The sequence below is a fragment of the Mchenga conophoros genome, linkage group LG18, assembly GCF_057382185.1.
Source record: "Mchenga conophoros isolate Kocher_MC1m ecotype Shallow Benthic linkage group LG18, M_conophoros_male_GT1.1, whole genome shotgun sequence".
Classification (NCBI taxonomy): Eukaryota; Metazoa; Chordata; class Actinopteri; order Cichliformes; family Cichlidae; genus Mchenga; species Mchenga conophoros.
In genome coordinates this window covers 22,137,608-22,162,143 of record NC_140543.1, presented here as the reverse complement: position 1 = coordinate 22,162,143, position 24,536 = coordinate 22,137,608, and the positions used below count along the sequence as shown (strand labels likewise).

The 24,536-nt window shown below is 40.2% G+C and overlaps 1 protein-coding gene across 1 annotated transcript; it reads left to right on the top strand.

Moving 5' to 3' along the window:
- The first annotated feature begins 1,356 nt into the window (after positions 1-1,356).
- Positions 1,357-15,175, top strand: LOC146553727 (uncharacterized). The gene is made up of 7 exons (XM_085255155.1): positions 1,357-1,396; positions 6,136-6,459; positions 6,882-7,190; positions 7,298-7,585; positions 13,886-14,215; positions 14,865-14,947; positions 15,038-15,175. The coding sequence occupies exons 1-7, from the start codon at positions 1,357-1,359 to the stop codon at positions 15,173-15,175; spliced, it is 1,512 nt and encodes a 503-aa protein (XP_085111281.1).
- The last annotated feature ends 9,361 nt before the right edge of the window (positions 15,176-24,536 follow it).

The window sequence follows — 24,536 nt, the reverse complement described above, 5'->3', positions numbered from 1 at the left end:
CAGGCTGATCTTTGTCTAACAATTACCCAGAAAATATTCATAAAAATGTCTGAACTCAAATTGAAGTATGGTATGTCTTTAATATCACATGGCATCATCATCATGGCCTTCCTCACTGTTTCTGATACACATTTGGGTGTGACGCTCTTTTAAACACCCCCTGGTCCTAAACTATTGCGGATAAAATGAAATAAATATCAAATTAAATGATGAATATAAATATTTACAGCATGAGTTCCTTACTAAGTTGGTAGGTTGTCACGGCAGAGCTGTGCTTGCATAAATATGTAATTGAGTAAGATTGTAACTTCTGATCAGACATTTGATAAGACTGGTTTCAGACACCAATTTTTAGCTGTCATCAACAAGCATCACTGAGGCTGGAACAAACTGTCAGCGGTTAAAACCTCTGAGGAAGGTATGAAATGTTTACCTCCTCTTCATGTGCTTTACCCTCGTATTATATCTCTTTATCTCTGTTGATGCAAATTCTGAGCCCATGGATTTCTGTTCAGTCAAACAAAGAGGAAAAATATAGTATTTTGTAGGTTACATTCAAATGTTTTATTTGTGAATACGCTGTTTGGGAAAACTAATTTTCTGTTTGGGACTGGCAGAGAAAAAAGAGAAACAGATGCTCCTGAGGTACTTGGCTTAGAAAGAAGCTTTAAATAAGCTGCACATTTGCATGGTTCAGATTAAAGTGTTTTCAGTGTGGGAAAATACTTGATGTACTGAGCTACACCACACACTGAGGTTTCTGTGGTTATTTTGCAGCTGAGTGCCAGAAATATCAATCAGAGGATCTAATGTCTTCTAATCTGTGTAACTGTGGTTTAACAGCAACATCACATCAGTTTGAGACTGCAGGTGGAACAAATACCTGCAGCCTTCAGACGACTGCAGAGACCTGCAACTATTAAGAAGTAACCTTCACGTTAGCTTTCTAACTTTTGTGGATTACAGAACTGGTAAGAATAATGAATTAATTTTTATTCCATCTGCCTCAGTAAAATGAATCTTCAAATATCAGCTTCATTTGTCATGGTCATCCATATTACAAAACCTTTTTAAAGTTAAAAAAAACATACTGTACAGATAAGTCGTCCATGTACAAGTTTAGGAAACATATGAAACATTTGCTGTGTAAAAAAACCTCATTTTATTTGAGCAATTTCTGAATTCTAGATGTGTAAGAACAGTTTATGAACACATTAGTATTTTGCGGTCAGGAGTTTAAGCAGGTTGTAGCTGCAGCTGTTTTCATGGATTTTCATAGATTTTGGGTAGACCACAGACTGAGCTTTTCTGTCACTGATGATTCATTTTACACAGAACACATTTTGAGTCTCAGCCATGTGGACACAACAGAGAAACTTCTTCTATTTGACCATCGGTGAGATGAACTTTACATCAATGAATTATTTTCTTTCTTTGCTATACTAACGATGGGCATAACTTTGTGCTGAACATTGGGGAAGGGGGGGGGGGGGGGGGGGTGTCGTCAAGATCTATGAAGCAGAACTATGTAGCTGAAATGACTAAAGAAAATGAACAGCCTATTTATGCAAGATAGTTCATAATTTTATTTGGGGGGGTGGGGGGGGGGGTGTATTGGCTGGGTCCCTACCCCCTCTGGAAATCAGTGTTCAGTTCCTTAAAGGTTTTCTGTTATTTATTGCATCCAAATTAGAAACAAGAACAGTTCATTATGTCAGCATAATAAGTTATATTTTCTTTTCTACAGTCTCGTATCTGTTTGCATCTTCAGCATCTGCAGGTCAGTCATTTTTTCTGTGAACAGCATCAGACTCACAAATGTTTTGCCAACCACCAGATAAAACAGTTTTGCTACATTAAATTACATTAAATCCACGTTTTCCCTCTTTTGTTCTTTTGATACATGCAATGCTTTATTTTTATCTATTCTTTTATTAGATTAGATCTTTTATTAGTTTCTTTGAATAAGTGAATGAATTGTTTAAAATATAAACCAACAGTACTAATGAACATTTGAAAATAAGAAACTTTGTTTGGATCAGAACTCGAAAAAAACAAACTCTGCACTATTCGTTGCACAGCAGCAGTGTGTGACCATATTATTCCGTATTATTATCGTTTTTATGTACATATAAATATTTTTTACTTAGCATGAAAATCAAATATAAAAAACATTTAATGAAAACTTAAACTTACTACAATAACTCTTTTCAGGATTATCCATGTCAACTGGAAAAGTAAAATGTAAAACAATTGTAGCACATTTATTTGGTTTATAATATTAGGCCATATTTATCTGTTTGCAAGTCATTTAGCTCCTATTTTAGCACCATCACATTGCACAATAATGACTGCCCTGTATTTTTACAAGCTTCTATCATGAATCATGTTTTAATAGTGTTGAAATTAAACTTATTGCTACATTTCAGAGAGCATCTTATTTTGAAGGTTTCAGGCAATGCAGTCAACAGTTATTCAATCTCTTTTTACATTGAGTTAAAAATCACATTTTTAATAAATCAAGGATTTTGAAATAATTAAGTTTTAAAATAGTTTCTGTAACATTTAGATTATGTTGCCAGTAATTTAGTTTTCTTTTTAAAGCTCAAAGACATTTTTCTTCGTGAAATATGAATGCTGCACACTGCGGCTGTTTTATATTTTTTTGTTATATTTTTTCTATTTTTTTTATTGTCTTCTTTTTTTCTTTTTCTAAGTGAATTTGCTTATTTATCACATTTTTGCCACATGCATTAGTTGTGGGTTTCAGTTATCAATTTCAGATTAAAATCGATTTTAGCTTGAATAATGCGATATCGATTCATTAAATCCTGAATTGATTATTAAATATATATATATGTATTTTGCAAGAAACACCAGAATCTCAGATTAAAGCTTTCATTCCAACAACCAACAAACAGCTAAAACAACAATTGAGAGCAGGTTAACGATTCCACGCAAAGACCTAAACACAAAGCGTGGACCCGACACATCAGAATCTGACATGACGTAACATGTCAGCTTTCTCACCTGTCAGCACTTGCATGGACATGCGGTCGGGGCTGAAAGACGACTGTGCCAAACTGTGCCACCTAATTAGCTTGGAAAGAAAAGTGACTGGAAGGTTCCTGAAGATGTTCTGCCTCTCAATCGAGAAGCTTTTTCTGTTCTATGACCAAATAATGGAGAGTCCCAGGTTTTTAAGTTCTTGTGGGAGTTGTCCCTTAAGAGTCTTGAAGAAGTGAAGAGTGAGACCACATCAAGTTTCATCTGGATTCTTTGGATCCAGTGTAAGTTTCTGGACCTTTCCATTGGTGTCAGATTACAGCTCAGCATTCAATACCATCGTTCCCTCGAAGCTGGACAGGAAACTGCAGGATCTAGGACTGAGCAGCTCCCTCTGCAGCTGGATCCTTAGCTTCCTGTCTGACAGACGCCAGGTGGTCAGACTGGGCAGCATCACCTCATCCCCCATCACACTGAACACTGGTGCTCCACAGGGGTGTGTACTGAGCCCTCTCCTGTACTCACTCTACACCTACGACTGCACAGCCACTAACAACTCCAACATCATTGTGAAGTTTGCGGACGACACTACAGTGGTGGGTCTTATCACCAACAGTGATGAGACGGCTTACAGGGAGGAGGTCAGCGCCCTGACCCACTGGTGTCAAGACAACCATCTCACCCTCAACGTCGCAAAGACAAAGGAGTTGATAGTGGACTTCCGGAGGTGCAGAGAAGTACACACCCCCATCACCATCAACGGCGCTGCTGTGGAGAGAGTGAGCAGCTTCCGGTTCCTTGGTGTACATCTGGCTGAGGATCTTACGTGGTCAGTACACACAAACAAAACAGCGAAGAAGGCGCAGCAGCGCTTCTTCTTTCTCAGGAGACTGAAAAGATTCGGCATGAGCCCCCGCATCCTCAGGACCTTCTATCACTGTGCCATTGAGAGCATCCTCACTGGATGCATCACCACCTGGTATGGCAACAGCACCGCCTACAACTGCAAAGCTCTCCAGCGAGTAGTGCGGTGCTCTGAACGGATAATTGGAGGTGAGCTTCCCTCCCTCCAAGACATCTACAGGAAGCGGTGCCTGAGGAAAGCGGGGAGGATCATCAAGGACTCCAGTCACCCCAGCCATAAACTGTTCAGACTGCTTCCATCAGGAAGGAGGTTCTGCAGCATCCGGTCCCGTACCAGCAGACTGAGAGACAGCTTTTTCCATCAGGCCATCAGACTGCTGAACACGTCATAGACACCTCAGCTTCACTACTGGAACTTCAACATTATGCACTACATACCGTACAGTAATGCCACTGTTTTGCACATATTCAACTCTGTATATTTTTATATTTTTATATATTTTATTTTATTATTGTTTACTATTTAATTTGTAAAAATGTGTATACACACACACACACACACGTAGGAAAACATTTAGTATACACATCCAGAAATGCATACACTATTATATATTGTACATATATTTATTAGTTTCAGGTTGGCCATTCTTGTATTTTGCTCGTTTGTGTTGTTGTGTTTGCATATCTCTGTTGCTTGTGGGGCTCGCACACAAGAATTTCACTCGCATGTGCTGTGCCAGTGTGCCTGCACATGTGATGTGACAATAAAAGTGATTTGATTTGATTTGATTTGATTTGATTTGTGCCATATTCAGTAATAAAATTTCCCCCTGTAAATGTAGCTGTATTCTACAGAGAAATATGTTTTTTTCTATCATCCTTTTAAACTGCTAATTCTTAAAAAGAAAAACGTCTGTCTGTGTGGAGCTCCAGCCATTTATTTCTCCACTGTGAGTTTGAGTGCGCTTCAGATGAGTCTCACAAAGATGTTCAAATAGTTGCTGTTCTAAACAATAAATAGAAAAAAATATTGCATTTGTTTTGTGTTCAGGTGGACCCATCAGATTACCTGGGTCCATCCTTTGCTCTGGAAGACCAGGACATGTCCTTCAACGCACATATTAAACAAATATGTAAGACTGCTTTCTTCCATTTGCGCAACATCTCTAAAATTAGAAATATCCTGTCTCAGAGTGACGCTGAAAAACTAGTTCATGCATTTATTACTTCCAGGCTGGACTACTGTAATTCATTATTATCAGGATGTCCAAAAAACTCACTGAAAAGCCTTCAGCTAATCCAAAATGCTGCAGCAAGAGTCCTGACAGGGACTAGAAAGAGAGAGCATATTTCTCCTGTTTTGGCTTCCCTTCATTGGCTTCCTGTTAAATCCAGAATTGAATTCAAAATCCTGCTCCTCACATACAAGGTCTTAAATAATCAGGCCCCATCTTATCTTAATGACCTTGTAGTACCATATCACCCTATTAGAGCGCTCCGCTCTCGCTCTGCAGGCCTACTTGTTGTTCCTAGAGTATTTAAAAGTAGAATGGGAGGGAGAGCCTTCAGTTTTCAGGCCCCTCTTCTGTGGAACCAGCTTCCAGTTTGGATTCGGGAGACAGACACTATCTCTACTTTTAAGATTAGGCTTAAAACTTTCCTTTTTTCTAAAGCATATAGTTAGGGCTGGACCAGGTGACCCTGAATCCTCCCTTTGTTATGCTGCAATAGATGTAGGCTGCCGGGGGATTCCCATGATGCATTGAGTTTTTCCTTTCCAGTCACCTTTCTCACTCACTATGTATTAATAGACCTCTCTGCATTGAATCATATCTGTTATTAACCTCTGTCTCTCTTCCACAGCATGTCTTTATCCTGTCTTCCTTCTCTCACCCCAACCGGTCGCAGCAGATGGCCGCCCCTCCCTGAGCCTGGTTCTGCCGGAGGTTTCTTCCTGTTAAAAGGGAGTTTTTCCTTCCCACTGTCGCCAAAGTGCTTGCTCATAGGGGGTCATATGATTGTTGGGTTTTTCTCTGTATCTATGAAGCGCCTTGAGGCGACTTTTGTTGTGATTTGGCGCTATATAAATAAAATTGAATTGAATTGAATTGAATTGAAGAGTTGAACTATATCACAAGCTCATTTATATTCTACTTTTTTGTTTTCAGTGACCCAAACTCACCCTTATTTGCTTCTTTGACTTTAATGAATAAAAAATAAGAAAATAAATTAGAAACACAGTCTAATCTTGTCTTTTTTTGCTAGGTGATCAGATAAGATTAGTTAATCCAGATAAATCTGAGTCAGCTCGTTGCTCTGGAAGAGTTGAAATCAATCACAGTAACAGCTGGGGAACAGTCTGTGATGATGGCTGGGACCCAAATGATGCTGAGGTGGTCTGCAGAGAGTTAAACTGTGGAACTGCTCTGAATGCCACTAAGTCCGCTCATTTTGGTAAAGGAAGAGGATCCATCTGGCTTGATGATGTGTCCTGTTCAGGAAGTGAGAGATCTCTGACTGAGTGTCAGCACAGAGGATTTGGGACACATGACTGTACACACAGTAAGGATGCTGGTGTTGTCTGTTCAGGTAAGAAACTTTACTGATCAAAGGCAAATATGTAATAATTAAGGTTACAATATTTGTACAGTTTTAGATTTGAGCCATTGTTTCATGTGGTCTATGTATATCTACCTCTGTATTTATGTGGGATCCATGAGGTATATTTCAATTGACACTATTGGATTTGTCACTTCCCAGTTGAAAGTTTTTTTGTTTTTTTTTTAATTTAACTTCAGATATGAACATACTGCATGCACACTCCTCATTGTGGTTCATACTAAATCTCTGGCAATGTTGAACAAGTGTTAGCATGAAGCAATTCAATGAATCTGTCCCGTCAGTATTTTTTTTATAATTCATAATCAGTTCAGTGTGTACACTGAGCAAAGGATTGCAGGTTTGGATTGTTTTAATTTCTGAAATTAATTGTGTTTGTTTACTTTGCCCAGGTGTGCCAGTCAGATTATCTGGAAGCACTTTGTGCTCTGGAAGAGTCGAAATCTTTTACAACAACAACTGGGGAACAGTCTGTGATGATAACTGGGACATAAATGATGCTGAGGTGGTTTGTAGAGAGCTCGGCTGTGGAACGGCACAGAGTGCTGCTGTATCAGCCCGCTTTGGTGAGGGAAGTGGATCCATCTGGCTTGATGATGTGTCCTGTTCAGGAAGTGAGAGATCTCTGACTGAGTGTCAGCACAGAGGATTTGGGACACATGACTGTACACACAGTGAGGATGCTGGTGTTGTCTGCTCAGGTGAGAAGTGATTTTTTGTAAATACTAAAAATTATAAATATAACAAGATAAAACTGTTGTCATTATTGTTACACACGCTTTCTCTCTGTGATTTCTGTTTTCCTCAGTGATCCTTCCAAAGCCCAGAATCTTCATGATTCCTGCTGGTAAAGTTGAGCGGAGAAGTGATCTCAGCATCACTTGTTCAATATCACCTCAAAGCCAACAGCTTCTACAAGGAGAATTTACTCTGAAGCAGATTTCAGGCTCATTCAGTCAGAAAAAAACATTAACTATCAACTCTGCTACATTCAAGATCCTCCAAGTAGATTTTGACAAGGATGGATTGTACCAGTGTGAATATTCACACGACTCCAGCATCTCCACAAATGACTCTGTCAACGTCTCCGTTACTGGTAATAAAATGTAATATTGTTTAAATTACAGTCATAAAGTGACAGTGAAAATGTTGTGTTTACTTGTTACGCCCACTACAGGTTATTATAATGAAAATATAACATTTTTTAATATAAGAAGTAAAGTATGTATTTCAATGATTTACCAATTGGTTAATTCAATTCAATTCAATTTTATTTAAATAGCGCCAAATCACAACAAAAGTCGCCTCAAGGCGTTTTATATTGTACAGTAGATCGCACAATAATAGATACAGAGAAAAACCCAACAATCATATGACCCCCTATGAGCAAGCACTTTGGCGACAGTGGGAAGGAAAAACTCCCTTTTAACAGGAAGAAACCTCCGGCAGAACCAGGCTCAGGGAGGGGCGGGGCCATCTGCTGCGACTGGTTGGGTTGAGAGAAGGAAAACAGGATAAAGACATGCTGTGGAAGAGAGACAGAGGTTAATAACAGATATGATTCAATGCAGAGAGGTCTGTTAACTCATAGTGAGTGAGAAAGGTGACTGGAAAGGAAAAACTCAATGCATCATGGGAATCCCCCGGCAGCCTATGTCTATTGCAGCATAACTAAGGGGGGATTCAGGGTCACCTGGTCCAGCTCTAACTATATGCTTTAGAAAAAAGGAAAGTTTTAAGCCTAATCTTAAAAGTAGAGATAGTGTCTGTCTCCCAAATCCAAACTGGAAGCTGGTTCCACAGAAGAGGGGCCTGAAAACTGAAGGCTCTCCCTCCCATTCTACTTTTAAATACTCTAGGAACAACAAGTAGGCCTGCAGAGCGAGAGCGGAGCGCTCTAATAGGGTGATATGGTACTACAAGGTCATTAAGATAAGATGGGGCCTGATTATTTAAGACCTTGTATGTGAGGAGCAGGATTTTGAATTCACTTCTGGACTTAACAGGAAGCCAATGAAGGGAAGCCAAAACAGGAGAAATCTGCTCTCTCTTTCTAGTCCCTGTCAGGACTCTTGCTGCAGCATTTTGGATTAGCTGAAGGCTTTTCAGCGAGTTTTTAGGACATCCTGATAATAATGAATTACAGTCGTCCAGCCTGGAAGTAATGAATGCATGAACTAGTTTTTCAGCGTCACTCTGAGACAGGATATTTCTAACTTTAGAGATGTTGCACAAATGGAAGAAAGCAGTCTTACATATTTGTTTACGGTAATATGTGCGTTGAAGGACATGTCATGGTCAAAAATGACTCCAAGGTTCCTCACAGCATTACTGGAGGCCAAGGTAATGCCATCCAGAGTAAGAATTAGTACCAGCAACACTCAACAGTCACTCCTCAGTCACCTCTTAGAGTGCACACACATTAAGTGAATAAACACATTCTATTTATAATAACTGCTAACCATGAATCTATGCATGAATTTTGTGTCTGACTGGAGTCTGACCTGAGTGAGCTTTAATAGATAATTGTTAAAGAGAATTTAGTTCCAAACAAAGGTGGGATTAAGTGTTAATAAAAACAGAATGCAATGATCTGTGAATCTCATAAACATAGAAAACACATCACATGTTTACACTGAGACCATTTCAATAAAAAATATTCACTCAGTCTGAATTTGATGGCAACAAATCACAAAAACATGGACAGGGTCGTGTTTACCACTGTGTAGCATCCACGCTTATTTTAACAACAGAACATAAACAACTGAGGAGACCAGCTGCTGGACTTACGGGAAACAAATGTTGGCCAGACTGAGGATTCAAGCTGCTCAACAGTCTCGACTCCAGTTTATTATGTCATTTTTATTTGATCCATCAAAAAGGTCTGAAATGCAGAAAGGCCAGTTCACTACCAGGACTCTTCTACTATGAAGCCATGTTGTTATAATAGATGCGACTCACTCCCACTGTGCAAAGTGACGTCTTTTATAAGTCATTTTTGGACTTCCAATTTTGGTCAGGTGTTTTTTTGTTTTGTTTTTTACCTCTGATGAATGCATAGATTTGTCTCCATGTACGGGCTATTTATAGTCCAAATGTGATCATTGTGGACATCTTTTTAAAAACAAACTTAGACTCCGTGTCATTTTTATAAATCAAATCAAATCAAATCAAATCAAATCAAATCAAATCACTTTTATTGTCACATCACATGTGCAGGCACACTGGCACAGCACATGCGAGTGAAATTCTTGTGTGCGAGCCCCACAAGCAACAGAGATATGCAAAACACAACAACACAAACGAGCAAAATACAAGAATGGCTAATCTGAAACTAATAAATATATGTACAATATATAATAGTGTATGCATTTCTGGATGTGTATACTAAATATTATCCTACGTGTGTGTGTGTGTGTGTATACACATTTTTACAAATTAAATAGTAAAAAAAAAAAAAAAAAAAAAAAAAAAAATATATATATATATATATATATATATATATATATAAATAAAATAAAATATATAAAAATATACAGAGTTGAATATGTGCAAAACAAGTGGCATTTATATACAGTGTGGAGTGCATAGTGTTGAAGTTCCAGTAGTGAAGCTGAGGTGTCTATGACGTGTTCAGCAGTCTGATGGCCTGATGGAAAAAGCTGTCTCTCAGTCTGCTGGTACAGGACCGGATGCTGCAGAACCTCCTTCCTGATGGAAGCAGTCTGAACAGTTTATGGCTGGGGTGACTGGAGTCCTTGATGATCCTCCCCGCTTTCCTCAGGCACCGCTTCCTGTAGATGTCTTGGAGGGAGGGAAGCTCACCTCCAATTATCCGTTCAGAGCACCGCACTACTCGCTGGAGAGCTTTGCGGTTGTAGGCGGTGCTGTTGCCATACCAGGTGGTGATGCATCCAGTGAGGATGCTCTCAATGGCACAGTGATAGAAGGTCCTGAGGATGCGGGGGCTCATGCCGAATCTTTTCAGTCTCCTGAGAAAGAAGAGGCGCTGCTGCGCCTTCTTCACTGTTTTGTTTATGTGTACTGACCACGTGAGATCCTCAGCCAGATGTACTCCAAGGAAACGGAAGCTGCTCACTCTCTCCACAGCAGCGCCGTTGATGGTGATGGGGGTGTGTACTTCTCTGCACCTCCGGAAGTCCACTATCAACTCCTTTGTCTTTGCGACGTTGAGGGTGAGATGGTTGTCTTGACACCAGTGGGTCAGGGTGCTGACCTCCTCCCTGTAAGCCGTCTCATCACCGTTGGTGATAAGACCCACCACTGTAGTGTCGTCCGCAAACTTCACAATGATGTTGGAGTTGTTAGTGGCTGTGCAGTCGTAGGTGTAGAGTGAGTACAGGAGAGGGCTCAGTACACACCCCTGTGGAGCACCAGTGTTCAGTGTGATGGGGGATGAGGTGATGCTGCCCAGTCTGACCACTTGGCGTCTGTCAGACAGGAAGCTAAGGATCCAGCTGCAGAGGGAGCTGCTCAGTCCTAGATCCTGCAGTTTCCTGTCCAGCTTCGAGGGAACGATGGTATTGAATGCTGAGCTGTAATCTACAAACAGCATTCTCACATACGTGTCTCTCTTCTCCAGGTGTGACAGGGCAGTTTTTATAATGCTTCTACGTGTATAGCCTCTTTAGTCTCATGTTTTAAGAGTGTGGAGGGTATGTTTTCTGGACAGAAACAGTTATATGTGAAGGAATGCAGAGTGATCAGTGGACATCTGAAAGATGGTGCAGCCTCCTGAGTTAAAACAAAAGTGAGCAGCTGCACAGTGGATTTGGAGCAGAAAGCTTCTCACAGAAACTTTGCAAAATGTGCGCATTGTTGAGTGGATAGTTCACATACCAGTGATGGCACCTTTCAACCTGACGTTCCAGTGTTCCAGATTAACTGGTGTCGCGAATTAACTGGTGACAGAGAGGAGTGTATTTCCCTTGGGTAGGAGGGATCCTGGAGGAGGGTCATCACACGGCGGGTGGACAGTGGATCCGGTGAGGCCTCCACATGATGGTATTGCAATGTCGCCGGCTGAAACGGCCCGAAGAGCAAACTGAGCTTTGATGTGCATGAACCACAAAGGAGGGTTGTGAAGCCAAAAATCCGGCAGCTTAAAACGTACAGCTCTGCTATCCATCCTGATTGCCAGTCCTGGTAGCCGGGCATCGGTCCTCCAGGATCTCCACTTCTGGCCGCAACCTGGCTCACAATGCACCCGACCCCTACTGTGCCTCCTCCGGGTGGTAGGCCTGCATTAAGATGGGCCCATGTCCCTTTTTCAGGTTGTGCCTGGCCGGATCCTCACAAGGACTCCTCCTGGGCGCCTCCTGGGTGAGGTGTTCCGGGCATGTCCTATTGGGAGGAGGCCCCGGGGCAGAGCCAGGACATGCTGGAGCGATTATATCTCTCGGCTGTCCTGGGAATGCCTTGGTTTTCCCTCAGACAAGCTGGAGGAGGTGGTTGCGGAAAGGGAGATCTGGGATTCTCTGCTTGGGAATAAAACTGTCACATAATGTCCAAAGAAATGACCCAGTTTAAAGTTCAAATGTTGAACGTCATACTAACGTCCAAGTTTGATCACTGTTGGCCGATAAATTGGACATCGTATAGATATCGAGAACTGGTCAAGGACCCAAGATAGACATGATCTGGACTTCTATCTGACGTCCAGTGTTTAGTTGGCTATTATGTGTCACATGCACACACTGAAAGTAAATTGTCTTCACATCACAACTGTGGTATAGAGTTTCTTCCTGCTACCAGGTGGTTCCTGTTTTACAGGGAGTGCAGAATTATTAGGCAAGTTGTATTTTTGAGGAATAATTTTATTATTGAACAACAACCATGTTCTCAATGAACCCAAAAAACTCATTAATATCAAAGCTGAATGTTTTTGGAATTAGTTTTTAGTTTGTTTTTAGTTTGAGCTATTTTAGGGGGATATCTGTGTGTGCAGGTGACTATTACTGTGCATAATTATTAGGCAACTTAACAAAAAACAAATATATACACATTTCAATTATTTATTTTTACCAGTCAAACCAATATAACATCTCCACATCCACAAATATACATTTCTGACATTCAAAAACAAAACAAAAACAAATCAGCGACCAATATAGCCACCTTTCTTTGCAAGGACACTCAAAAGCCTGCCATCCATGGATTCTGTCAGTGTTTTGATCTGTTCACCATCAACATTGCGTGCAGCAGCAACCACAGCCTCCCAGACACTGTTCAGAGAGGTGTACTGTTTTCCCTCCTTGTAAATCTCACATTTGATGATGGACCACAGGTTCTCAATGGGGTTCAGATCAGGTGAACAAGGAGGCCATGTCATTAGTTTTTCTTCTTTTATACCCTTTCTTGCCAGCCACGCTGTGGAGTACTTGGACGCGTGTGATGGAGCACTGTCCTGCATGAAAATCATGTTTTTCTTGAAGGATGCAGACTTCTTCCTGTACCACTGCTTGAAGAAGGTGTCTTCCAGAAACTGGCAGTAGGACTGGGAGTTGAGCTTGACTCCATCCTCAACCCGAAAAGGCCCCACAAGCTCATCTTTGATGATACCAGCCCAAACCAGTACTCCACCTCCACCTTGCTGGCGTCTGAGTCGGACTGGAGCTCTCTGCCCTTTACCAATCCAGCCACGGGCCCATCCATCTGGCCCATCAAGACTCACTCTAATTTCATCAGTCCATAAAACCTTAGAAAAACCAGTCTTGAGATATTTCTTGGCCCAGTCTTGACGTTTCAGCTTGTGTGTCTTGTTCAGTGGTGGTCGTCTTTCAGCCTTTCTTACCTTGGCCATGTCTCTGAGTATTGCACACCTTGTGCTTTTGGGCACTCCAGTGATGTTGCAGCTCTGAAATATGGCCAAACTGGTGGCAAGTGGCATCTTGGCAGCTGCACGCTTGACTTTTCTCAGTTCATGGGCAGTTATTTTGCGCCTTGGTTTTTCCACACGCTTCTTGCGACCCTGTTGACTATTTTGAATGAAACGCTTGATTGTTCGATGATCGCGCTTCAGAAGCTTTGCAATTTTGAGACTGCTGCATCCCTCTGCAAGATATCTCACTATTTTTGACTTTTCTGAGCCTGTCAAGTCCTTCTTTTGACCCATTTTGCCAAAGGAAAGGACATTGCCTAATAATTATGCACACCTGATATAGGGTGTTGATGTCATTAGACCACACCCCTTCTCATTACAGAGATGCACATCACCTAATATGCTTTATTGGTAGTAGGCTTTCGAGCCTATACAGCTTGGAGTAAGACAATATGCATGAAGAGGATGATGTGGACAAAATACTCATTTGCCTAATAATTCTGCACTCCCTGTACTTACGATAGCTTTGTTATTTGTTCTTTCTTTTGTTCTCAGTGTTTCTGCAGCAGCCCAACATCTCTGTGACATCTCCAGATGGAGGACTGGTCAGGGTTCCTGATGGTTCAGAGATCATCAGCGGTTACAGCTTCGTCGTCACCTGCACAAACAATGAACACTATCCTGGAGGAGTTTTCAATCTCATCTTCTATGGCTCCAATATGAAACGCACCAAACACAAGCCATCTGTCAACAACTCAGCCTCCTTTAGTTTCCCTGTAGCTGACTTTGGACATGATGGTCGCTACAGCTGTGTGTATGAGATAACTCTGTCAGCAGGAACGTTCACTTCTCCTGAGGCATCCTCGATTCATGTTATCATTATATGTAAGCAGACAGCAAAACATTTCTACTTGCTGTGAGCAGTATTTGAATGACATATACATCACTAGATTAATATCAACATATTGAAATGGATGTTGTTAAACATCACTGTAGTAATCCCCCAAAAGTATATTCTGTTCATCTGGATGTAGCGTTTTCAGTGGGAGAAAAAAAAAAGTGACTTCTTCAGTCTCAGCTGACGGCAGGTTTCCCCAATCTTATAAACATCACATTTGCTGAAACCATCCCACTGAAGGAACAATGGGCTGGGAGGTCAGGTCCTTGATCATTAATATGCAAATTGTCATGACAATTGATCAACAACGACTGATCAAAGCCCATGACTACCATTCACAGAGAGTTGAGGTTCCCCACTCCCAAAGGCCTTTGATCAGTTGACTAAAGACTCCCGAACTTATCTGTAGGTACTTCATCGGTGGCTGCTGTTCAGTCTGATAATGATGCAATGTGGCCACCATATTGACGAGATGGAGTCACGCCTCCTAAACCATGTGTGTCTGGAGTGTCAAATGTGATGTAGTAAGATTGTGGGTGGGTGGAGAGACTTTTACATGCCATTCACTGGAAGCCCATTGCTTCATAATCTGTTCTTGTTAACGTTTGTCTCATGGTGACTGATCTCTTTCCACAGATTCAAGAACTCCAATCCTGAGATATGTTTTCCTGCCACTGATTCTGCTTTTGGAGAACATTGCCCTTCATTTCTACTATAAGGTACATCAGAGTAAATAAAAGCATGTATGAAACTGAGTGGTAGCTGAGAAATGTAGGAACAGTAACGTGGATTGTGTATCGTCTCTCCAGGTCATCAAAAAGCAGAAATCAGACAAAAAGGAGAACGATGAGACAGATGTTTCCAGAGCTGAAGAAGTGGAGGCCGAGGAGGAAGCAGTCCAAGAAATAGAATCGAATCGAAACATAGAAACAAATGCAATAGTTTAAAATTTTTGTTGGAATTTAGATTAAAATTGTTTAAATATTGTTTAATTATGTTTATGTTTTAAATGTCTGACACATTACTGCAGCGACTCTATTTAACCCGCCTTTACTGTCCAGTATAAACTCTTAATAGCATGACTGTGACTTAAGTTTGAAAATAATCCTTCATCCTCTCCAGTCCTCGCTTTCTACTTCTTCCTCCATCTGTGCCAGCAAAGTTTTCCACACATTAAGTTTTTTTACTTCTCACTAAACTGTATCTTTGGCTAACAGACAGAATGTGCGTCAGTCTGCACATTAACACGTTTTTATGTTTGGTGATATTTTTGAAAGTCTTTCAAATAAAATGCCGCTTACAAAAAATTCCTGCAATTATAGCATCCTATTATATATATAACAATATATTGGCAAAGAAAAAACCAAAAGGCAGTAAAAAGTGTTGTTTATGCTTTGAATCATCATCACACCTGGAGGAGTTTTCCTGAAGACTGCTGAAGAAATTAGAAGAACGCTGGCGAAGAGACTTTCATGCACATTAGAATTGTACAAACTGTTTTTCCTCATATACTGTGTTTGTATAAAGAAAACAATTGACTTAAGACTTTTGCACAGTACTGTAATAAGGAAAATGAAGCTGTCTCACATTCATGCAGCTTACAACAAGAGCTGACTGCAGACACAGGAAGTCAGTGAGAGAGATAACGGTATGAACGGCTAATAAACTTGAGATGTTGTGATTGTGTAATGTTGAACAAAAACAGACTAAATGCTGGGCCTGAATTTAGATACATTACTTTCATTTTCATCAAAGTAACTTGCAGGAAATTTTTGTATTGTTGTTGGCACTCTGATTTTATAAAAATATATGTTTGTTTTATATTTTATTCTAAAATCAACTTTTTTTAATTCTTACATTTTGGGGGGACAAATTTTATCTGAGACTGATGGTGGAAAAATATACACAGATATGACCATTTTAAATTACCTCTCACCATCAGCAGTGTTGGGACTAACGCGTTATTAAGTAACGCGTTACAGTAACTACGTTATTATTGTGGTAACGAGCACGGTAACTAGTTATTATGCCAAAATCAGGAACGCGTTACTCGTTACTGGGATTTAGATAGGCTCGTTATTCGTTACTTCTTGCGGTGGCTATCGCGGAGCTTCCACAGATTCATTAGCAAGTGGTGGAAGCCAGCAGGTGGATGAGAGAAAGGGGAGGTAAGAGGAGAGACCCGAAGCGGCCGAGTGTCAGGTGAACTGAACTTCAGGTAAGAAGTTATGACCTGCAGTCTATCTGGGTCAGATATAAACCAAGTTTAGTTGGAGTTTATTTTCGTTGTGCTGACTTTTTCGTACTGTGTGCTAGCTAGCATGACCGGGTTTCTATACAGCTGGGTGGGTGCTATGTTACTGATGTTGAACTTTATTTTGTTCATACGGTTAATTATTAGAGTTGCCAACCGTTCCCTAAAAAACGGAATCGTCTCATACGCAGAGAAATTATTACGCGTTTCGTATTGAGGTGAAAAGGAACACAGTTCGTCCTGGACTTCAGCTACAATGAAAAAGACACAAAGCTGGAGTTATTCTGTCTTTGCTGCACAGCTGCCTCTTCTTCTCTCATTCTCCCCCTCCCTCTCCTGTTGCTACTTTAATCATGAAACTGATCAATGATCAGCTGATCGGCTTTTCTCTCTTGTTTATTTATCGTCCACTTTGCGCCAGAAAGAGGAAACCAGCGGATGTCGCGTTAAACAACAGCTGCACGTTTGATCAGCTGTTGTTAGAATTTATTTAATATTACTTTCTAGTATCAGCTGATGTTTGCTGGAGCCACAGCTGTAAAGCTGCTGGTCATGATATCGAATTTCTGAGTACAATCAAAAGCACCACGACTGCAGTTTTTGTGTTGGATGTAAAAAGCGCACATGACGCTGTAACGTAGGCTAGAATCATGGCGGCGGTCAACGACGGTCCAGGCGTGGGATTTCTCTCGTGGAAATATGCACATTATTTTTTCCTTTGGTAGGTGGCACAGTGCGCTTGTGGCAAGTAAGCAAGCTAGAAGACTGGCACTCTTGCTGGGTATCCAGTTAGCAACACATTAACAAGAGAAGTCTGAGTAAAACCAAAGTTACTTTCCCTAGTAACTAGTTACTTTGAAAGTAACGAGTAACTTGAAGTAACTGAGTTACTTTTGATGGAAGTAACTAGTAATGTAACTAAGTTACTAATTTAAAGTAACTTACCCAACACTGACCATCAGTAACACAAAATCCACTTTGACCACCCTTTACTTTGTTGGGATCTAAACACTTCAGGCTGGAGGACAGATTTGACAGATTTGATCAGCTCTGTCTTTGATTCAGTCCTTGTGGCTCACAAATCCTGGTGGGACATATGTGGTGTTTTCATTCCACAACCATCCGCAAAGGAAAGAAATCAAGAAAAAAATATACTGATTTCTTGGAGCATATCAGACACCACTGATCCAGCTGTGCTGAGTAACTCTGACACACTACAGGATCAGTGAAATTTCTACCTGTTCCTACTAAACAATTTCTTTTGTTGTACTTCCTGTGTTTTCCTGCTGCACTCTGAGCTCTCACTGCTGCTGCTCTAAAATGGCAAAGCTACGACCCCTACTGTTCAAGATCAACACTGACAACAGAACTGTAGAGACTTTTCATTTCCTATTAGTACATTAAATACTTTTTCTTTTATTACCTGGTTTATTAACGTTATGACTGCTCATCACTGCTTTTCCTACCTGTTGAGGTTCAGGGTCTGCCTGCTTTGCTTGGGTCAGCATTCACTCATATTTAACTCTGGGTTCTTGGCTAGCTTAGCATTACCATGCTTTCTGTGCTGAATCATCAGGGTGAAAGTCGTGTTAGCAGTACAGTCCCGTAGTTTTTGTCCTGGGTCCAGTTTCCAGTTTAACATCACGCCCTTGTCATTTTGTGTAATAAAATATAAATAAAATGCTTATATTTTGCTTATATTTTATAGACTGTGTGTTTTGTAGACTGTGCCATTATTTTTTACCTAATGACACACAAACTGAAATCAGCTGATTGTCATGGAACCAATAAGCAGAATCGCAGATAACATTTCCAAGGAACTGAACTGCTGGGAACCAGTTCTCTACAAGAATTAGTCCTCAGTTCCCATCCCTAATCTTGATGAAAGAAAACATGAGAAGACTGTCAACAGCTGGCTGAGAACCAGATGTAGGACCTCCAGTGACGTCATGCTAAATCCACACTGACAGCTCGATCCACCAGCTCAGTCAGCACTTTTACATTTTTATTGTTCCATGACGTTATGTATAATTTAAACCCATTATACCAAGATCTGTGGACTGTTGTCGACAAAAGGTGAATTGTATACTTGTTTATCAAATAACCTTTGAACCGTGGGTCACATATTGCTTCAGTAGGTGGAAAAGCATCCACTCAGAAATATTCACATTATCACCAAAGTGATATGTAAACTATGACAGGAACATCTAATCATTGCTGTAAAAGAGACTCAGGAACAGGGAGAAGATACACACACCTCAGAGAAATCCATCAGTTAATAAATAGTTTGAAACAGGAACCATCTATGAGGAAACACCACTAACCACTGAACCACCGTACCGTCCAGAACAATATTTTGTTGATAGCCAGTTTATTTAAACCAAAATAGAAAAGATGTGTTGGTGCTTTTTAACCATTTGCAATCATGAAAGGAGGGACCTGGACAAATATACAGGGAGTTGGAGTTCTTTCAGCCATAAGCTTCAGGTCAAAGTGTTGAACCAGCACAGGTTTTATTCCTGTGACGTCTGCGATGTCAGACAGCATGGCTTCAGGAGATTGGGGACTCAAATGCAGACAATGGAGTCAGAGTGAGGTGAACAAAAAAAAAAAAAAAAAACACTATAAAAAAAGCAAAGGAAAACTGAGAGAAACTAACAAAAACCTAGACTGGGGTAACTAAACATAACATACCACCTGAAAAACAGAGACCTGGAACAATAAGCCTGTAAACACGGTGGAAGACAGAGTAAATGCAGAGGATGACAAGCAAACGAAGAGGAACAGAGGAACAACACACACTATATAAACAGGGAATGGCACACAGGCAGGGAACACAGCTGAGGGGAAGCAAAACGCAATACACTGAACACAGGACAAGGGACTATCAAAATACAACAGGAAGCATGAGACATTCATAATAACTGAGACACTTGTGGGACTCATTTAATGGGTGGACACAGATGGATGTATTGTAATAGATACTGTCCCCCCTCCATAATGTTACATGTTGGGGTGCTTGTTGTTGTTACTGGGTGCATTCAGTTCTTTATTACTGTATTTTGACATATACTGTGCTCATTGGCAATCCAGCTAGAATATTTTGGTCAATGATGATTCCCATGGGTGATGCTCACGCAGGCACTGGATGGGACAGCTTTGGGGTCCTGTGTGTTTTAGTGCACGGACAGCCTGCAGAGTGCAGCTACGCTAAACCAAAGTGCTTGTGTTTTCGTATTTGCAGAGCAAATGAACAAGTAAAGAGAAATGATTCTAAACTCATGCACGCCTGGAAGTGTAGTTTGTCCAAGTGTGCAACACACTGACACATGGAAACATGACTGACTCGGGAACAGAGGGAAACAAAGAGACAAGGGTGTCCAGACATGAGATGTGGGACACAGGACACTCACAGAGAAGACATGGGAACAGAGACTAAACACAGGCTATGATAAATACTACGGGAGGGAGAACTACGAGCACCAGAGACATAACAACCAACGATAATTAAACCCAGGAATAACAATAATCAAAGAATATTAGGTCAGAATCAATAACACACAAATACTGGATCGCAGACCCAGTACTGTGACATTTCCACCCATGGTGACCCTTACGTTTTATGATTCAAACACTGGTTAAAATGTAACAGATAAAATGCTTACATACATTTGATGATTCAATGGAATTTTGTTTTAATAAGTAGGTCAGCATAAGTGAGTTTTGGTTTGTCAATGAATGCTGAACATTGTCATTAAATATGAACATTTGAAGAGACTTTCAGAATTCTGATCATTATTTCAACAAACATCATGTATTCAACTATGTTATTTTGTATTAATTTCTGGATCACGTCATTCATTGTATGTTCACAAAGCACATATGCACTCTTCCTCCACCAGATGTCAATGTTATACATAACAAGTTCATTACAATTTTTCATGGTTGCAGAAATAAACCTCCATTCTTCTGCAAACTGTGTGGCAGGGTGAGCTTGGTGGGGTGACTGCAGGGGAGGAGTGGAGCAGTGGAGCTGGTGAACATCTTCTAGTCATGCCTTCCCTATTTCGGCTGGAAGCACTACAAAGTACCAAACAATAGAGTATCAATGACAGAGACAGTGTGACCAAAATAAAAAGGCTGAAAGTGAGATTCCCGAGTTGTGTTGGATTCTTCAGTATTCTTCAATATGAAAATAACCTTTCATGAAATATAGATAGTGAAGTTGTCACTGGTACATTTTACACTGAACTAATGAAAGTACAGGCTGATCTTTGTCTAACAATTACCCAAAAAATATTTATGAAAATGTCAGAACTCAAATTGAAGTATGGTATGTTTTTAATATCACATGTCATCAGAAAGACATGGATGTGCTTCAGCCTGTGGCTTTTTGCTTGTCATACACATTTGAGTGTGACCCTCATTCAAACACTCCTTGGTTCTAATCTATGGTGGATACAGTAAAATAAATATATGAAATTAAATAGTAAATAGAAATATTCACAGCACGAGTTCCTTATTAAGTTGGTTAAGTAAAGAAAATAAGATATGTGTCTGTAAAACAGCTAGCAGTGGTTGTCCCAGCAGACCTGTACTTGCATAAATATGTACCTAAGTAGGATTGCAACATCTGATGAGACATTTGATAAGACTGGTTTCAGAGAATTTTTTTTAGCTGTCACCAACAAGTATCACTGAGGCTGAAACAAATTGTCAGCAGTTATGAAATGTTTATTTCCTCTTCATGTGCTTTCCTGTCATAGTATATCTCTTTATCTCTGTTGATGCAAATTCTTCTGTGAGCCTTTGGATTTCTTTTCACAAGTGCTGACAAAAAAATAAGAAAGCTATATGCATATGTGCAAATGCATTCATTATTTTTAATACTGAGCTGTCCTCACCACTGACACTATGGAGAGTTTACAAGGACTTGACTCATAGAAATCAAACCATTACGGTGGCCCCTAGAGACAAAGCACGTACAAACTCCAAAACACATGCAAATTCCAAAACACATGCAAACTCCAAAACACTTGCAAACTAAAGAACACACGCAAACTCCAAAACACGTACAAACTCCAAAACACTTGCAAAATCCAAAACACTTGCAAAACCCAAAACACGTACAAACTCCAAAACACTTGCAAAACCCAAAACACTTGCAAACTAAAAAACACATGCAAATTCCAAAACACGTACAAACTCCAAAACACTTGCAAACTAAAAAACACATGCAAATTCCAAAACACGTACAAAATCCAAAACACTTGCAAACTAAAAAACACATGCAAATTCCAAAACACGTACAAACTCCAAAACACGTACAAACTCCAAAACACTTGCAAAACCCAAAACACGTACAAACTCCAAAACACTTGCAAAATCCAAAACACGTACAAATTCCAAAACACGTACAAATTCCAAAACACGTACAAATTCCAAAACACTTGCAAACTCAAAACACGTACAAACTCCAAAACACTTGCAAAATCCAAAACACGTACAAATTCCAAAACACGTACAAATTCCAAAACACTTGCAAACTCAAAAACACATGCAAATTCCAAAACACAACGGAAGTGCTCCAGGACGCTAGGGGCAGTGTTGAGCTCGATTTGCAAAATAAACGGCAAGTTTGTCTGTATGGGACGGTCTAGTCTCCGTCGCGCTTCCCAGGTTGCCTAGCAACCGTGATACTAACCGCTGGAAACGTGTCATACAACTTGGTTTGACAGAAATGAGGGAGAACATATTTTGTTCATTTGTTTGTTTGTTTCTACATGAGCTTTGTGTGATTTGATAAGTATCTGAGGCTGAGACCACAGGACAGTAAAACATGATTTTTGGGCTTCATTTCTGTACTGAACAGTCATTTCAAGATTAATTAGTAAATAAGAATTAGCTGATGTTGTTCATGAGACTAAAGTCATATCACTTTGGTAATGTAAATATAATATGGCCAATATTCTAGTTATTATATTAATCATTATTAGCTATTACAGCAGTGAACATGAACTCTGTGTCAAATACTGAGCTTCAGTACAGATTCAAGTTGCAGTTATTTATATTTCTTATCACCTTAAATCTTCACTCAAAGACAAGTATCTTTGACAGTGCATATATAGGTGTATCATATATAAGAGACAAATGTTGTTCCTTCATGCTGGCATTACTAAATTTGGCTCATTGCTTACATATATTTATAAAAAGAAAATGTACAAGCTGTGATAACTGTTTCTGATAAAATGAAGAGTAGACTGATATATGAAATATTCCTTTATTGGGTGAGAAAATCAGACCATGTCATAACTGCTTTAAGTCATACAGAATAGATATCAGAGCCTTAAACAGGCTGGCTTCTGCTAAATGGGTCAAACTGGGCAGAAAGTAAACAAACACATAACATCCTTACAGAATATGATGTAACACTATAGATCAACTTAGCTCAGAATATATAAAGCATATAAACAATTACAGCAATATGATGCAACAAACACAGCAGTGCTACTGATCCAAAATACTCAAAGCTTCATAGAACTGAAACAAACATTTGTTTTTAGCTCCATTCTGCTGCTGATACATACTTTAGGTTTCTGAATATTACACTTGTTGCTGCCTTTCATAGTGTGTAACTTGAAGGCCCTGAGTACTTTCTCCCACACTGAAAACACTGGAATGATAAAATTATTTGAACATTACCTAATAAGACTGATTCAGGACAGACAATTAGTTATTTTAAACTTTTCTAGCAGTCCTTCACAAACAGGGAACAGTCTGTCTATTCTCTCCATCTGTCAGCTGCTGCTGGCTCTTCCTCCTCCTCTTCCTCACACACTGTTGAGTTTGTCCTGGTGGATCATCAGGGGTGCAAAGCCTCACAGATGATGTGCAGCAGTGGGTCCCTCAGTCTGTCCTCACTCTGGACACTTGCAGTCGTCACACATGGAAATCAAATGTGTGATAAGCTGCAGGATTCAAACACAAGTGTGACTTATAAACACATGTTCATATTTTTATTACACAATCAGAGAGAAAGAAACAGAGAGAGTGCAGGACAGACAGACAGGTGACAGTCTCAGGTGTATACACTGCTACAAAACAGCACAAAAGAAGGAGGATTTAGTGTTTGTGTTATTACGAAACAAGAGGAGTTCCCAGATGGTACAGTGGACACACATGTGTGACTCCTGTGATTAAAGCATCTTTCTTTCAGCTTAACGAGTGAACCGTCAGCTCGTTCAAACACACGTTAAAGTCCGTTTGGCTCGACACCACCGAACAGAGGCAGCAATATAACACAGCTAACATTAACAGTGCAGTGAATCCTGCTTGTGCTGTGATATTCAGGACTGCAAACCGAGCAGCATCACTGACTTTCAGCTTGTTGTGTTTGTGGATATATGACTGACTTTAATTATCCACAAAATCATCACAATCTCTGTAAGATTAAGGTCGACTATATATATTTTTTTAAAGTAAAGGCTTTAAAACCAAGTTAATTCTGAAAGTACAGACATGACTAATGTCACATAACTTTCCCGACATGTGGCCAACAATAATGGTTTAATGTTCTTCATTAAAAAAATATTTGCGCATAAATAAGTGACATAATATTCAGTACTTACTTCTGAAAGTTTACACTTCCTCCGCTCCGCTTCCACCGTTTTTTTTCGGCAAAATTATCCACACCACCACCGCACTATGAAGTCTGGGATATGTTGGGCCATGAAGGCTACACCGACCCATCCTTAAAATTCAGGGAAATTAAGGACGCATTTGAGGGCCGCATTTCGAGCAGCCTTTGAATTGGGAAAGCCTTCTCTTGTCGCTGTGACGTAATCGGCCTTAAAATGCGGCCTTTAAGGCTGCAAACCCCAAATCCGGTCATTGGTACTTCCTGGCTTGTGTAGTTACTAGGTAACAAAAGCTCAACACTGCCCCTAGCGTCCTGGAGCACTTCCGTTGTGTTTTGGAATTTGCATGTGTTTTTGAGTTTGCAAGTGTTTTGGAATTTGTACGTGTTTTGGATTTTGCAAGTGTTTTGGAATTTG

What these genes read in the sequence shown, in the direction of transcription:
- LOC146553727 (XM_085255155.1), top strand. Translation starts at nt 1,357, where the DNA reads ATGTGGACACAACAGAGAAACTTCTTCTATTTGACCATCG. An exon ending in CTTCTTCTATTTGACCATCG is followed by an intron (nt 1,397 to 6,135) that starts GTGAGATGAACT and finishes TTTTTTTGCTAG; the next exon opens with GTGATCAGATAAGATTAGTT. An exon ending in TGCTGGTGTTGTCTGCTCAG is followed by an intron (nt 7,191 to 7,297) that starts GTGAGAAGTGAT and finishes TGTTTTCCTCAG; the next exon opens with TGATCCTTCCAAAGCCCAGA.